This window comes from Thermobia domestica, chromosome 11, assembly GCF_964235325.1.
Source record: "Thermobia domestica chromosome 11, izTheDome1.hap1.1, whole genome shotgun sequence".
Classification (NCBI taxonomy): Eukaryota; Metazoa; Arthropoda; class Insecta; order Zygentoma; family Lepismatidae; genus Thermobia; species Thermobia domestica.
This window is the reverse complement of record NC_137464.1, coordinates 261,901,033-261,918,552: the sequence shown is the minus strand read 5'-3', so window position 1 is coordinate 261,918,552 and position 17,520 is coordinate 261,901,033. Positions and strand designations below refer to the sequence as shown.

Sequence of the window (17,520 nt, the reverse complement as noted above, 5' to 3'; positions counted from 1 at the left end):
GTTGCTCGGTTTGTAGCTATCTTACGGCGGGGGGTTGCGAATGCACATTGTCTTCGGCTCAATATAAATGAATTCAAATACTAATATATATTGTGGCTATATCTGATTGGCGCTCTAATCAGTTTAAATAATTGGGATTATCGCTTGGCAAATAACAGATTCATACGAAAAGTTTAGATAAGATACCATAGATATAATCGGTCTTACCAAATCCAATGATAAATCAGAATTTGAATGAGGATATGAAATTCTTAAGGAAAACATGCTTCATTGTGATTTACTGAATGTTTGATATATGTTAGATTAGATTATGATATATGTTATATTATGTTAGATTATATTTGTGTGTTGTTGCATATTTGACGTAAAGCATAGTGTGTAGACAGATATTCACTCATTAACCTGAATTAGGTACACTAAAGTCCTGATTATCCGCGAACGGGTGATTCATGGCGCGGATTATCCACGAATGCCTCGATTATTATTTTTTTTTTTTTTTAAACCCTGTTGCAGTCGAACTCAACTATTTTTCATAAGTAGTCACTGCGGTCTGACACTCCGCATGGAAATAAGTACTGTATATTCTGAAACATTAAAATAAATTGCATTGTAAATATCAGTATTTCCAACAATAGTGGACGTTCCGAAGTAGAACGCTACTCTGATAAGCTGAAACCGATTGTTGGAAGGTATGAAAAATGGGAATTGGAAAGAGTGATTTGCGTGATAATAAATTATAAAGGTAACCAAGAAAGTTCTGTCGATTTTTGTGGACGTCTGTGTTCAATTGGCCCTCACACCGTGAGTTGAATGCGAATGGAGATAAAGGCGAAGCTGAGTTGTTGGTGTGGGTATATTCAACATATACCTGGTTGTGGCACTTCAGTTACACCCTGAACTTGCGTAAGGACAGAGTGAACATGGGACCTCCACAGAGCGTCATAAGGGCGTGTATGCTGTACGAGTTCAAACTGGGGTCTAACGCCGCTGTAGTGGGGCGAAAGATATGCCAGGCCTTTGGTGAGGTACCGTGACTACGCGCACAGTGCAGCGATGGTTTAACAAGTTTAAGGACAGTGACGAAACTCGAAGACGCACCACGTGCCGGAAGACCCACTTATATAGAAAATGAAGGTCTTTAGGCAGCAATTGAGGCAAATAGTGGCCAAACCTATGAGGAACTTGTACTACAATACAGTGTGAGTGGAGAAACCATTCGGCAGCACTTCCATCAACTTGGGAAGCACTACAAGTTGGGTCCATGGGTCCCACATTATTTGACTCCAGGCCAGAATGCAACGCGAGCAGAAATGTGTGTTTCTTGCTGTCTCGTCTGAGGAAGGAGCCATTTCTGGACTGGGTGTTGACATATGATGAGAAGTTGGGTCCTGTACTAAGCTCCACAGCGCCGTCATCATTAGTTACCATCCCATCAACCGGTTCCAAAATAGCTGAAACCAGCACTGCACCAGAAGAAAGTCCTCCTGTGTGTTTGAGGGACTGCTCATTGCTTCGTGTATTGGGATCTGATACCAGCTGGTCAGAGCATCAATGCAACTGTGTACTGTTATTAGTTGAGCCGTGTTCAAGGAAAACTCAAAAGTCTGGAGCGAGCACTTCTGAATCGCAAAGAGGTCCTTCTGTTACAACGCTAAGCCCTACGTGGCTAGGATGACCCGGGATACCATTCTGCGTTATGGATGGGAAACACTATGTACCGTCCGATTATCACCTGTTCCATTCCTTGGAGAATCACCTTAGAGGACGCCGGTTCAAATCCCTACTAGAAGTGCAAAATACACGTGATACCTTCTTCGCTTCACGGCCCAGCAAATTGTACCGCAATAGAATCCATGGCCTTCCAGATACGTTTTGGGTAACATATCGATGTTCGAAAGTGGTGGGTGAAGAAGCGATAGAACTTTCTTGATTACCTTTATACATTCATTGTTGACTGCGTAGTGAGAGGGTAAATTGCGAACCTCAAAAAACAAATTTTAACCCAAGCCGACAACCGGGAAAATACAATAGACCTAACAGTGCAAAGGTCGAACATTACTGACAGGTTTATTATGTATCGTAGTCGAGTAGGCCTTCTCGGAATTCATGGATGAGTGGTATGCTCCTGCTGTTTTGTTCTGGTCATGGCTGTCACATTCCCTGATCACTCATCATGACCTGAGCAATACAAATAAAAAAAAAAATATAGTTTTTATGCTGAAATACTTCTTTTGTGTGTGTGTGTGTGTGTGTGTGTGTGTGTGTGTGTGTGTGTGTTTGCACCTCACTGTTAGTCTTTTTTCGGGTTATCCACGATTTTCTATATCCGCGGTGCCCTTGCCATCCAATTCCACGAATAATCATGGCTTTGTTGTACTTAGGGAGAATATCCACTCTGTGGTTTACTGGAAAAAAAAAAAAATAAATAACATGAAAAACAAACTGTTTTTCATGTTATTTAGCAAATTTCATGTTATTTTAGTATCTGCCGAAATCGTACCAGGATAATCATCCTATTAGAATTCCGAGGGCATTAGTGCTAGTTAACTTAACAAAATTTGCCAGATTGTATGTGTTAAAAAAAAAAAAAAAAAAAAAAAAAAAAAAAAGCATTACTAAACACTTTTCTTTCATAAATAACATTTGTCTTTCTATTTCGCGTTTCTGTAGTCCCTCCTAGTGGTTTTTAAGTAGCGCCATGTGTTTTCTTAAATTACGATCGACTAAAGTTTCCTGCGCATTTATTGATAATATTTTCATAATAGAAGAAAGGAGGGGATTTAACGAGCATGCCTTTTTCAAAATGGGATACTTGCTCCTGTCAACCCCAAACAATCAGGAAGCATTAAAGAAAATCTAGTTCATATTTCATGAAAGTCGAATAACTTTTTAGTAAGTTACTGCGGAACATAGTTTGTCAGGGTTAAGTATGTACACCCACTTTCAAGGTGAGAGTGATTTTGCCTTCCTTTTATTTTCTTATTCTTGATCTTGACTGGCTTCTACCTCAAGCAATAGGTCTATCTGGAAAATCTGGTTTAAGTGACATCCGAATCAATTTTAGGGAACAGGCAGTACATTTCATGATACGTAGAGTGGCAGAAGCTTGATTCTAAAACAACTGATCCTACACAACTTCAATTGTTATTTGGTAGATTTTGGATTTAACAAAGAAACCAAAAACAAAAGTCCTATTGATTTGTGTGTAGTTTCTTTTTTTCTTTCTTTTTAAAGATCCACTTCTCTTATTATTATTATTAAGTTTACGCACTGTGGCAAATTAAGCGTGTAGACTGTTAATAATTTTGTGTTGCTTGCAGCCCGCCTCAAGGAAGCCCTCGTCCAGTAATTCGTAGAAAAAACAAGCCAGCTCCAATACCCCCGTGCACCCGGGAACCAACACAACCAGTGGAGAAACCTGAGAAGCCTCCCAGACCTTCTACCAATGTAAATCTAACCAAGCGAATCGCAACGTTCTCCTCAGAAAAGGAAACGCAACAAGCCACAATCCAACATGTACAACTAGAGAAAAGTAGTGTTCGGGGTGATATTCCACCAGTGAAGGAAGAAGAGAAATCGCCTGCCTTAGGATTCGATAAAATATTGTTAGCGGACTGTGATGAGAGTGCAAATATTCCGGCTGAGAATGTGAAAAGTCGATGCAGTGAGGAAATAGTAGAGAAAAGTAGTTGTGTTCCTGAGAATGCTGCACCAGGCACAATAGGATGGTTACTTCCCGAGAGCATACAAGAAATCAATGATAATTCAAGTGAAAAGCCTGCACCCAGTTTGAGGCCGCCAGTAGCCGCTCCACGAACTTCTCTTATTAGTAAAGATGAAACGAAAAGTAGTGCAGGAGAGTCAGGGAAGGTAGTGAGTGAAAGTAAGCCGTTGATGGAGTCACAAGAAGTGAGTAAAGATAATTCTAGTCCGAAACAGCAGTCATCGGCCGAGGGAGAAAGAAGTAAACCAGTAGTTCCTGAGAGGCCACTTGCGTTACGACAGGGATCGTTTCGCATCTCTCAGCAGTCAGCGGAAGATAGCTCTGCAGATAAAGCAGGAAGCGAGGTAAGGTTAAATAAACCATTGCTTTGATTTACCGTCTATATATTAAAATGCTAGATTTATATGTTTGTGATCAAGAAAAGTTTATATGTTCGTGGCCAGTTCTTTTGACAATATCATCTCGGAAACCACAAACACTAGAAAGATTCCGTTTTCACTGATTAATTGCAAATTTTGTGTAGATTGTTCAGTTCTAATTGAATATTTTTTTTTAAAAAATGGCCGTTTTCTTTATTACATTTTTAGAGGTACACCAGAAGTATTGAAATTTTGAAAAGTAAAGCGTCGTATCCTACAAGTTATACATTCTAACACCACATATTTGTATACAGGGTTAGTATGTCTCTCCGGCGTGTTTCATGGCCAAATGCTAATGAAAACCGAAGGATAACCATTTCTCCAAACTAAGACGAATCTTTATTATTTGGAGCCAATGAACACCATATATCACTGACATTATAATAAATTGTGTGTGTGTAATGTATTTGTTTATTACATACTGCGTGAAAGAAGAACGAAAACACTGATCATACATGAATTAGAAACTCCAACCGGAAGTAGGATAAATGCTTGCAAACGGTGCGAGATATTGAAAAATCGGGAAAAAAATCTCCCCTTTATAATACCCTTTCCGATTTTTATCAAGACGTCTTTCAATTGTGTCCGTAAAGGGACATGTACAGATGTGAGGAATGACATGAAGATTCATGCTTATATGTGAATGATACGCTGTGTAGAGAGCGCAGGTTCAGCTAGTTAATCTTTATAATTTTAGGTTCGTTAGAAACATATTTCCAATGATTCATTACATGAGGACCAAGTTGTTTCACATGCATCAGCCAAAGCGTATAACGTGTCTGTAATAACATTAACTTGTGTGGGAACACTCTTAAGAGAACGGAAAACTTTATTTTGGTATACTGTATATTGTTCAAGAATTTCAAACTATATTTTCATCTTGTAACACAATACTAATTTGGATTTACTCCTGTAGTGGTAGTTGTAAAGTGCTTGAACATTTTTTTTTTTCAATTTTGTTTCGGAAATTCAGTAAGATTAACTTGTAAATAGAAAGTATTAATTGAAGGGATAATTTGGTTGAGTTGAGTTGATTTTGAGTTTTACGTCCCGTTCAGCAGCGAGGCTATATGAGACGTGGACCTACTGATTAACGTGGGATCCGAACCACATGAGCTCCCGCCGGGAATCGAACCCGAGCTTCCCACGCCAAAGGCGCGTACGCTAACCGCTTAGCCACGGAGGAGCTCAGAGGTAATTTGGGTAAGGGCGTAACGACCTATTTCCGGTAAAATAAGATATACATATTTTCTGCAAGTTTGAGCACGTCCATATATGTCTAGGTGGTGTTAAGGTAATATCTTTGCTCCGTAGCGAACGCCTGTCTCCAAAAATAGTGTGTGAATACGTTGGTTAGTTGGATAAGGGCGTTTGTTTTTCTGCTCTCCTGAAAAAGTGAAGAATTGCTAGTTTCGCCCTTATCCAAATTTACCCCTCAATTTATATTGGCTTAAATAGTTCACTTTTAAGTCATTTATAAATAGGAAGTAGAAGTATTTGTTCATAAAACACTCTTAATAGGTTTGTTTTCGTTGTTTGTTAAAGTGCTGGAATGTATGGATGTTAACAATTTAGTTACCGACACTGAAGTGCTGTACACGAGCTACCACTTTCTTCATTCCACCATTTCATTCATTTCTTATCATCACCGTCTCCTTTAGCCTAGCCGGCATAAGCGTCGGACGTAAAACTTAAAAGATTCCATTTAATTTCATTTAAGCCCAAAAATTATCCTGATGAAAGGTGATTCGAGTATCTCGCCAGAAATGTAAATAAAAAATTAGAAAAATAATGAAAATAATAATTATCACCACAGGAACACATCCACGTTAGTGTTTTATTAAATTTTGATAAGTTCTATAATCCAATTAGCAGTTACATTTTCTTCCTTCATTTCATTAAAGAAAAAATAAACAGAAGGACACCATATACCGTACGCAATGTACAGAATTAATCCAATCTTCGGGCCGTAGAGGCTCAGTAGTAGAGCGTTTACCTCAGGTGCATGGGGGTTCCGGGTTCAAACCGTGCTCCCGCCAAGTGAACTTTGTGGTGGACAAACACCGTATTCCTCGGGGTTCTCCCACTTTCTTTATTCCATCATCTCACTCCTTTCTCATGCTCACCGTCTCCTTTAGCCTAGCCGGCATAATCGTGGTACGTAAAACTCAAAAATGTCATTTCATTTCATCCAATCTTGACCAAGCTTGGCAAGGAGGATAGTCCTTGACTTGCTTAATAACCATCTGAAATGTTTTCCTGTGGAGATGTTTGGCTACGAATTGTAGTTTGGACTTACTCAAATTTTTCAAAAAAAAAAAAAAAAAAAAAAAAAACACTAAATAGAAGCAAACGAAGTGAGTTTCGTTTTCCGTTGTGAAACTACAGTAGATTTCCAAATTACACGAATTCAATTCTCAAACTGGAAATAGTACATCTATAAGTACTGGTCGCAATAGAACGATAAAATTGTTCGTCGGGAGGATCAATCAGTAACAAAAAAACTGAATTAATGTCGAAAACATTCCTCTTTTCGCTATCTCCTTATATATTTGCTCCGTGATCAAAGTTGAAACCGAAAACTGTTAATTTGTACCACTTTCAGTTTGAATAGAGTTCAGTGTGGAAGTTGAATCTATTCTTGAGACACTGAATCGATTTCAGGAAACTTCTTTTATATGTTGCCGTATTTTACTCTATGGAGATCAACGTTGAAACTGGGAATGGCTAATTTCTACCACTTCCGGTTTTAGTAGAGAAATGTGAGTGAGTGTGTTATCTTTTCTTGAGACACTGAATCAATTCCTTGTCGCTGTCTCGTACTGTTTTTATTCTATGACGAACAACATTGAAACCAGAAGTTATTGATTTCTAGCATTAATGATTTGATTAGAGGGTTAGAGTAATTAAAACTCACTCTGGGGACTCTTAATCGATTCCAATGGATCGCTTCTGACAGTCTCTTACCGTTTTCGTTTATGACAACAGCGGCGAAGCCTAAGGTGGTAAATTTCTACCATTTCCGGTTTGAATGGACAATTATCGTAATAGAGATTATTTTAAACTCATCAAATTGTAATCATACGTCTTCTGTAGCAGCAACTTTTTTAGATATGCTTAGGAAAAAGTGAGGAGTGCCTCGAAACTGAACGCAGATTTTATGTCTTGTACATGCTTTAAAGCTCAAGATTTTTTAAAATTTAAAGTTAGTAAATATGTTCATTATATAATCGTACGAATTAAACGGCGTGACAAACATCTTGGCATTTGAAGGCGGCGCTCCAAGTTCCCTTTAAATGCTGTTAGTAAATAAGAGGCCAGCGGTATTGCCACGTTTATTTTGTACAATTCACTTCAGTCTATCTCCTGCCACCTGATCGCGCTGTAGTTCGTCTGCTTAGCTAAGCCATAGCCCACAACCCTTTACCACTTGGCAACGTCGCGCCAGAGCTTGCGTTTTATTCGTTTAGCTGAAATGCCAAGATGTTTGTCACAGGCTTTAGTAAACATACCGTCGGCGTTCAGGCAGAAGTCACTAACTCCAATTTGGAGTTAGGTACTTCTTCCAGTACGAGGACTATATACAAGGTGAAATATATGACTTTCTGATACATATTATGAGGCTAGATGTAGCAGATGGCATTGTTATGCTAAGGATAACCACGCTTAGCATCAAAATTTCACCTGCTACATCTAGCCTGACAATGTTAGAATACCGTGTATTTCACCTTATGTAATCCTTATCGTACTGGAAGAAATACATAACTCCATTCGTATGTTTTTGGAGTTTGTGACTTCTACATGAACGCCGACGATATATCATTCTAATTACCTTATTGGTATCGACAGCACTTATTAGTCAAATAATAAAAATAGAGAAGTCAGCATAAACTAAGAATGTTACTTTGGTAACAGAATATAATGAACGGCTATGTCTATCTGTTGACAGGTATCAGAGCAAAAACAGTAAGAAATATCGAGAAGCGGTTTTTCGGAATCCACTCAGTGTTCCAACAGTAGGTTTGACCCTTTAAGTTAATTCTCTTTTCAAACCGGAAGTGGTAGAAATTAACCGTTTCCAGTTTGAACGTTGATCGCAATAAAACAGAAACGGTAAGAGATGGCGACAACTGGTTATTTTGAAATCAATTCAGCGTCGTTAAAGATGCCATCTTCAACATCTCTCTGCGAAAACTAGGGATGGACAAAACCGGTTTCTAGAAAAAACGACACTGATTTTCTCCAAAACTGGTTTCGGTTTTCTCCAAAACCCGGTTTGGTTTTTCACCGAAACTGATTTCGCTGAAAACTTTTGGAAAACACATAAAACTATTTGTGTGGAAACGGAATAGGTTTCCGGAGAACAACGAAACACTATTCTAGTCAGAAATAGAACAAATTTTGAAAAAAAAAAAATCGGAATCGGTTTTGAAGAAAACCGAAACCGGATCCGGTGAAAACCGAACCGGTCTCGAAGAAAACCGAAAAACCGGTTTTTGTGCCCGCCACTAGCTAAAACCGGAAGTTTTAGAAATTTACTACTTCCCGTTTCAATATTGATCTCCGTAGATAAAACCGGATTTTTGGAATCCGTCCAATGTCTCAACAGTAGAATGAGTTTAAAATTTGATGGAAAGGTTTTCTTATCTTCTGATTTCATGTGTAATGAAAAGTGCGTAGTATGTATAATTTCTGTGTGAAATCTCAAATAACAAATAGCAAGTAGCACTCGATAGACAAGATTGAACTGACATTTAACGATCATGAACTGTGAAGTACTCAGTAAGCTCACAATATTGTAATTATTTGAAATAATTAAGCACTTAGAAGTAGTTGCTTTGTAATAAGAATGTATAAATATAACAGTGAACCAACTTATAAATATCTTGTAAATTTTTCGATTTTTTTAAAATTTACAATTAGATATTATTACTGGATATTGTTTCTGTTATTTTTATAGTAACAGTTCACTTGGAATAGGAATCCTATGGAAATGACGTAAACTTAAAACTTCAGAGAGATAATAAGTTCGTGGAAGTAAATGATTTTATTACTGGCCTAATTTTGTATGAAACACTCTTGTACCGAAGTTCTCTATTTTCAGAAAGAAACATTTTCCTCGATATAGCAATGTTTAAAATAGATCGATCACTGTGAGTGAGGAATTTAAGCTTATTTTTCTTTATGGAGTAAACTGCTATTCCTATACAGCCCATAATATCTTAATTTTTGATGCCGTACAGTGTGTAAATTACTGTATTGAGACAGTTGTTTTAATTAGAGAGTGTAGTTGCAAGTGTAAGGTTGTATTTTGATTTGCGATTCTATTGTTTTGTTTGTTGGTGCAGTCAGAGAAGCCGATGTTGGAGAGAACTCACATGTACTCAGTAGACAAACAACAGGTGTCCATCATTCAAGTAAGAAACGAGAAGAGCGGAGACGCAGAGTTCCATCGAGCTGCATCCTCAGGGCGTCCCTTGTCATTTTCCTTACCTGGTAAGTAGAGGCTTTATCGCTCTTAAGCGGAACCAGGAATACGGATCAACAACTTCTATTTAACATGAGACATAAATACTTTTCGTTATATATCTTGAATCTAGGAAGGTTTATTCTTTTATATTTTCATGGCAGGATAGTTAAATGTTAACGACAGATACGTTAAGCATTTTTGCCATTGGAAGCTTCATGATCACATTGAACTTATAATAAATTGTGTTGCACATTATTATTAGCTTAATAATAAAACTGGCTGTATTTTGTAAGTATATTTAGCCTGTGAAAATTTTCAGAACCCTTCTGTTCTCTGCAGGGCCGCGGGGGCTCAATGGTAGAGCGTTCACCTCTGATGCTTGGGGTTCCTAGTTCGATCCCATGTCACACCAAGTGAGCTTTGTGGTGGTCAAACACCGTGTGCGTGGGTTTTCTTGGTGTTCTCCCGTTTCCTCCCACTTTCTTCACCATTTCATTCATTTCTCATCATCACCTATGTTTAGCCTAGCCGACGTAAAACTGACAGATTTCATTTTCTTCTTTTCTCTGCGTCTATCACGATATACGGAGGAAAAAACTAACGCCATAACAAACTCACATTCCTAATAGTCAAAATTGCACGCACATATTTCATAACTTCTTTATATACGAAATCAGAAGTATAAACACTGAAAGCATTCACGTAACAAGTCTGTCAAAAACTGGAACATAAAATTGTAACAGTGTAACTGGAAATCTAACAACGTTGATGTTGCAATGAACCATTAAGCACGTACACTCATGTCCAAAATGATTGTCGCATATCTATAACTGTCTTCTTATAAGAATATAATTTGATAATGATTTTGCAGGATACTTTTAATACTGATACTACGTGTATAATGGGAAAATGTATATTTGTGGTAAATTTAATAGGAAAAGAATTATAAATACGAAAATTAGAATGACTAAAACAAAATGTTGCTAAATGGACAAGAAAGTTTTATTTTCGTTTTATTATTCTTATTTACTGCTCTTTTGACATGAAATTTGCCACATACATGCCTTTGCCGATTATACACATATTAACATTGTCAGAAATACCGGATGAATTCGTTATCAAATTATATTCCTACAACAACATATTTATAGACATGCGACAATAATTTTGGACATGAGTGTACATTGTAATCCATGAAAGGAAAGAAGAGTTGTAGAAAATGTTAACAGAATAAATGTCTAGGCATGATAATGTCAGTTTTATTATTAAGGTAATAATGTGCCAGATATTCTCTTTATTACAATTTGTACAACTGCATTAACATATCTGTCGTTTATATTGAATTGATCTAAAAAGAAAGAAAGAATTAGGATTCTTATAAATATGGAAATCCTGGAAAAGACAGAGAAAACAAAATAGTATTGTGGTTACGCTATGTGTTATGTATGATTAACATAGAACGTGACGTAATCGAGAGGTATTGTTATTATAAGAATAACCAACTTCTTTTTAGAAATTTACTCATTGATAATTTTTACATATTTATTAACTTTTTGTTTATGGTGAAATGAAAGAATAGTTGTAGGGGAATGATTTTAGTGGGTGTCATTTTATGTTTATTTATGTTTATTAAAACTTTTTAAGTACCGACTCATTGATAAATATGAAACGAGTACATACTTTAAACTTATGAATGGTAGTCTTATAGAAGTTTAGTAGATGATGCGCTTTCGTGTTTTTCTAATGTTGGGATTGCAGGGCTCATAGTGAGTCACTTTTTTAACTAAAAGTTACTTTTTTTGGGAGATAAAGTGTCTTTTCTGTGTGATTTATCTTTTGCATTGGTAGTTTACTAAGAACAATATAAAAATAAATGGAAAAAGGCAGAAACTTGTTACTCATTACTCTTCTGAAAGCTTCAGTACTTGCTGCCACATGTGAAACAGTCAGCTTTATTCTCACTTCAGCTTTTATTCTTCCTAAAGCACAGTGGATGGTTGGTGGATGCTGAAGCTCTCAAGGTGGGGTTGAGAACCCTTATCATAATAGTCTTTTAGTTTTTTCTCGTTATAGTTAACGCTCCGCCCAACGTTGTGTGTGTGTTTCATCATATTCGTCTTGTGTTATGCTTCTTGTATGTTCTTCTTAAGAGTAGGTGATGAATTTGAATATTTCATGGCTTTAAGAACTCTCAATGCTAAGTTAAATGTCTGGGATGAAGAAATTCAGAAGTAAGCCAGAACTGGTTCCACTGACTCAGAAGCTTTTTACATCTGCTAAATCTGCTTACCGTAACTACGAAGCATACTTAGAAAACCTAAGAAAGGAGGAAGCTCAAAAAGAAGTAAAGAGGAAAAGATGAAACAAAACAACAAAGATAGAGGTGATGGAGAAATTGACAAACAAGGGGCATGATGAGATTTTGGTCACTTTTTCGTGTGCTTTTGGTCATTTTTCAACTATTTACAAGAGACCAGACCACTATGAGCCCTGAGATATTTTTTTTTTTTTTTTTTTTTTTTTTTTTTTTTTTTTTTTTTGTATATATATATATTGGAGATTTCCGTTGCAACAACTTCCGACTTAGGAAAGCGAGTAGTTTTGATTTTTGACTAATGTTAAGGTTATGGACTTACTGTACTCGTGGTAAACTACTAAGTAGATGTACCTATGAATATATTATTTTCATCATATTTGTCAATGCATGAACTTACACAATGAGTTGTGTAAGGTAGATGACTTTAGTACTTGGAAATAAATTTAAAGACAGAACTATATAGCGGTTCGTACAGATAAAGAATTACAATTAAGTTTTGAAATATCTAAAGTTTTTTACTGTTTTTTGTAAGTCATTTGAAGAATAATGAACTGAAAATACAATTACGGACAAAAGTTTATTAATTGACTTGAACAGAGACCGTAACAGTATTTAAACAGGGTTCATACTGGTCACGAAAATCAGGGAAAATAGTGCAGGTCAAGGAAACTCAGGGATAGAGACTGGAAATCAGGGAAAGTGAGGAAATTTTTATAAAATATATTTTTTCTAACACTAATTGACACCAATTTCAGCTTAGCCTACTATTAATGATCACAATATGGAACTTTTCTCAGATTTTTATGGACAGTAAGTCGAATGTGCGTATGAGCAATTGATTACTATTTGTCTCTATGAAATAAATGTTCTCATATATAAATATTCACCATTATTTATTCCTTATTTATATGTCAGTGTGATCCGACACCTGTCATGAAAGTCAGGGAAATAGATTCCTCCAGATCAGTAGGAACCGTGTTAAAAAATCAGGTTAATTTGGGAATTTTGTTTAGGAGGTATATTTTTTGCCTCTTTTGCCTATTTGTTGAGGTAATTCAAATGTAGGAGCCAGCGAAGCTAATGAAGCAAATATCTTAATCCATACTAGTTGTATATATTATTGCATTATCTTAATGTGTTGGTGCTATAGCTTACTGTAGAAAGACATTAGTATTAACTGTGTTTCGTTGTTTGTGTCATTGCATAGATAAAAGAGATTTATCTGAGAAGCCCGAGCGACCCCCAAAGCCGGAGCACATTACGGCAGAGAGAACTCATCCGTCTAGTCACAGTCGAACTATGTCTGAAGGAAACATTATTGATCGAAGCGCGCTTCAATCGACGCCTGGCGACTCGGAAAAAACAGGTAAGAATCAGAACGTACAAGATTTAATAATATATTATTTATTTCTATGACATAAGAAGTGTCATAGAAATCAGTAGAAATACTCATATCTATAGCTGTATAACATTTTCTTACAAAAAAAAAAAAAAAAAAAAAAAAAGTATGAAAATTGCTAATGAGAAATTTAACTTTTAAAGGAAAGTTTATACTAAGATAATACTCGTATGATTCAGAAGTTGCTTAAATTGATTAATTTCCTAGACGACATTCGATAAAGACTAAAAATACACGAACAAAAACATTTGTTTCATGCAATTTTGCACGTCATTCAGACTACAGAATTTATTCTCGTTAGGTGCGCAGAGAATCAATATATGTATTTAAATTAAAAGACAAATTCTGACCAAAGCATATATTAACTAATAAATAATAGCGTTACAGTTTCGGCAGATTAACTTTGCTTTCATCAGACACATTTGCCTTCATGATTATTTAAACATACGAGAACGCATCAATAAGTGACGCACAATAGTTTATATAGAACAAAGTGTAATAAGTTAGACGAAAAGAATATATACAAATAGAGGCTCAAATTAAAGCTAATTTTTAACGTAGTCACCAAGTCTTTCAATATATATTTCCCCCATCGTGACACAAGTTTCAAAATATTCTGTTCATAGAAGTTTCGTCTTTTGGGAGTATAGCTGTTTATGCACAACCGATTTGACTTCGCCATTGGAATCGAAGCGTTGGCCGGCCAAGAATTTCTTCATCGGACCAAAAAGGTGATAGTCTGAAAGTACCTCTCCACCCAAACATCTCGATTTTCCACGAACAAAAGCAGTAGTTGCCAAATCCGTAAGATGCATACGAGCTTCCTCAAAGAATTTGCATACATGGAGATGTTGCTAAAGTCCATACAGATTTTCGCGTATATACACACAATTTTTCTGTGAATTCCACTCGAATTTTGTCCTTTCCTACATACGCGTGCGCACACACACCACAAGAAAAAAGCTGTAACACACGCACCATCTTTATTCAACAGTTCATTCTTCTGCCGGTAGAGATACACCTGATCGAACAACTACCGACTACAGTGCGAATTTCAGAGTGACTCTCTTTCAACATTCACGTCTCAGATCACTATAATATCGGGTGAAGAAATTGTTGTGCATTATTGATTGCTCCGCTCTCGTAAAAATAAATATATTATGCACTTGTGGAAATAAAAGGAACTTCATGTTCTATAATTTAATATATTGTTACAAATTTAATATTTTGAAAATTGCTCGTTTAAATTTAATGATAAACTAACTGTATTCTTTACATAATTGATCGTTATATTCTGTTAAGTTACATGACTAGATGTAAAATAATGTAATTTGCAAGTTGCATTGTTGCGTATAATACAGTAAATTTAAATTTATAGCTCACAATTTTTGTCGAAAAATTGACTTACATGAAAGTATAAATTTCTCCACATTTTGACTATACACCCTCCATTCTAAAAGAAACCGAACGTTTTAAAAAAACAAAAAAGCAATGTACATTTTGGAACAAATCATTTTTATTAATCAATGTATTCCCCTTCTGCATCGATACACATATTTGCACGCTCCAACAAGTTGTCAAACGACTTCTCCATGTCCTTTATTGGAATGGTCTTTACGACGGCGGTCGTCGCCTTCTCAATGGCATCAATCGATGCGTGCCACTTTCCTTTCATCGCCAAATGCAGTTTCGGGAACAGATAGAAATCGCACGGAGCGAGATCTGGTGAATAGGGCGGATGATGCAACCGAATAATGTGATTTTTGACCAAAAATTCAGTTACAAGTCGCGAACGATGTGATGGTGCATTATCGTCCAAAAGAGTCCAACTGCCGATTTCGCGATATTCGGGCCGAATACGACGAATTCTTGCCAGCAAACGCTTCATGACGCCTAAGTAAAACTCTCCAGTGACTGTCTGGCCGGGCTGAACAAATTCTTTGTGGATAATTCGTTTTGAATCGTAAAAACAAATCAGCATCACCTTAACTTTTGACTTCACCAAGCGACTTTTTTTTGGGTGTTCCTTCATCCGGCGCTCTCCATTCAGCACTTTGCTGCTTTGTTTCGGGCTCATATTCAAAACACCACGTCTCGTCACCAGTTACAATCGATTTCAAGAAGTTTCGATCCTGCCGAGCACTTTGAACGATGTCTTTGCAATGCGCAATTCGATCAACTTTTTGGTCTTCGGTGAGTTTGTGTGGTACAAATCGCGAATTAACCTCCTTAAGGCCCAAAACTTCGGTCAAAATGCGGTATGCGGTTGTTTGAGGAATGCCTAATTCCATTTCAATAACTTTCACCGACGATTTTTTGTTATGTTTGATGAATTCACGCACTTTTTCGATGTTTTCTTCCGATAATCCGGTTCTGGGACGGCCTGATCTTTCGTCATCATCCAGCGTCTCTCTACCCGATTTGAATCGCCTGAACCACTCGTAAACTTGCGTACGGGATAGACACTCATCACCATATGCATTTTGTAGCATTTGGTGCGTTTCACTAAAAGTTTTACCCAGTTTAACACAAAACTCAATTGCAGCTCGTTGTTTGAAACTCATTTTCCAACCGATGTACCCAACACACTGACAGTTGAAACGCAATAACTTTGTTGCCGTGCATCCAAATGTCATGACATTTATACCAGTTGTCAATGAGGGACTACGCCATCTACCGGTAAAATATTACAACAGATGGCACTAGTGGTACTATTTGTTTTCAAAAGTTCGGTTTCTTTTGGAATGGAGGGTGTAGAATATAAAGATGTTAGCAAACGGAAAAGAGTTAAAGTATTGTTTTTTGATTTTATTACAAAAATAATATTTCGAATTGTATTATGTATGTCTTTCAAAGGCTTTTACCGTAACTAACTCTGAAATGCTGCGGAAGTGAAGCAATACAATTCAGTCTATAGAAATTGTTACTATGCATCCCACTCGTTTAACCTCACGAAGTTGATTTAACTATGGCTTAATATAATTTTAATGCAGACTGTCAGTTTGACTTGTAAGCTCCGAATTGTGCTTCACTTCTGTTTACGTAACGGCCGCCACTGCTTTCACCAACGGCATTTTTCCAACTACAGACAATATTAACAATACTAACAAAATACCAGTACATGATCGTAGAGTATGTGCCACTAATTGTGGCAATCCTCGCTGTTATGTCATCTGCTTAAATACATTTACTCGCAACTGGTTTTTCAAGAGTTCTCGGTTATAGATATCCATTTTCTCGAAGCAATCGTCACATACGTCAAAACAAGGAGTGCACTATTTTATTCCGAAATACAAATGAAGCAATTTGGAATCATTATTTAAGTTTAAGGAAATGCAAAGCACAATCATCTGCCGAAAGACATTGACTAGTACATTCTCAAAGATATGAGCTTCTTGGAGGAAGAGTCAGAATGCTAAAGAACGGTCTTTCTGCTTAAAAAAAGAACTCGGTACACAATTAGCCACTTGAGCTCCTTCGTGGCTAAGCAGTTAGCATACGCATCTTTGGCCTGGGAGGCCCCGGTTCGATTCCCGGCGGGAGCTCATGTGGCTCGGTTTCCACGTTAATCAGTAGGTCCCGTCTCATATAGCCTCGCTGCTGAAAGGAACGTTAGACTCAAAATCAACTCAACAATTGGCCACTTGACAACAAATCAAGAAAATTTCAGAAAAAGTTATTATTTCTTATGGTATTACACAGTTTATAAGTCAATTTGATAACAGCACTCCAAGTATGCTCTTGGAAGGGGGGGGGGGGAAGTAGGGTGGCTCAGTGAAAGAGTGCTTATTTCTGGCACTATAGTTCCGTGTATTGATCCCGTACCATGTGGAGTTGTGGTTCATGTCCGTGGGTTGTCTGGGAGTTCTCCCACAGGCTTATTTAACAAATCTTTCATAATAATTCACTTCCATTTAGTCTTCCATATTAAGTCTAAAAAGTATAAACGTGAAACGGTAAGATTTCATTTCGCACACTCTAGTCTTGACATGGCTCCAAGCAACTCTTGATCATCTGAAGGAGCAGCTGGGATGAATGAATTTCAATTTCAGAAATGTGCTTTGGACGGGCTGCAGCATTTACCCACTTAAAAGGAATCATGAAGCTCCCATAGGATTGTAATCCTCCGTGGACTACTGAGAAATATGCTTCAAAAATATTTCGGTGAAGCCTGAACGGCCCTGGGTAGGC

General features: G+C 37.0%; 1 protein-coding gene across 6 annotated transcripts in view; it reads left to right on the top strand.

The window, feature by feature from the left end:
• The window catches only part of LOC145665013 (rho GTPase-activating protein 44-like), a 108,616-nt gene that overhangs the window by 70,180 nt on the left and 20,916 nt on the right, over positions 1-17,520 (top strand). For all 6 annotated transcript variants that reach the window (XR_014127544.1, XR_014127545.1, XM_081732206.1 and 3 more), the window contains exons 13-15: positions 3,321-4,068; positions 9,492-9,639; positions 13,138-13,296. Coding sequence is in view for 4 of the 6 variants with exons in the window: in XM_081732206.1 (XP_081588332.1) it covers positions 3,321-4,068; positions 9,492-9,639; positions 13,138-13,296 (1,055 nt within the window). In the remaining 2 variants the exon portion in view is untranslated. The remainder of the gene's footprint in view (positions 1-3,320; positions 4,069-9,491; positions 9,640-13,137; positions 13,297-17,520) is intronic.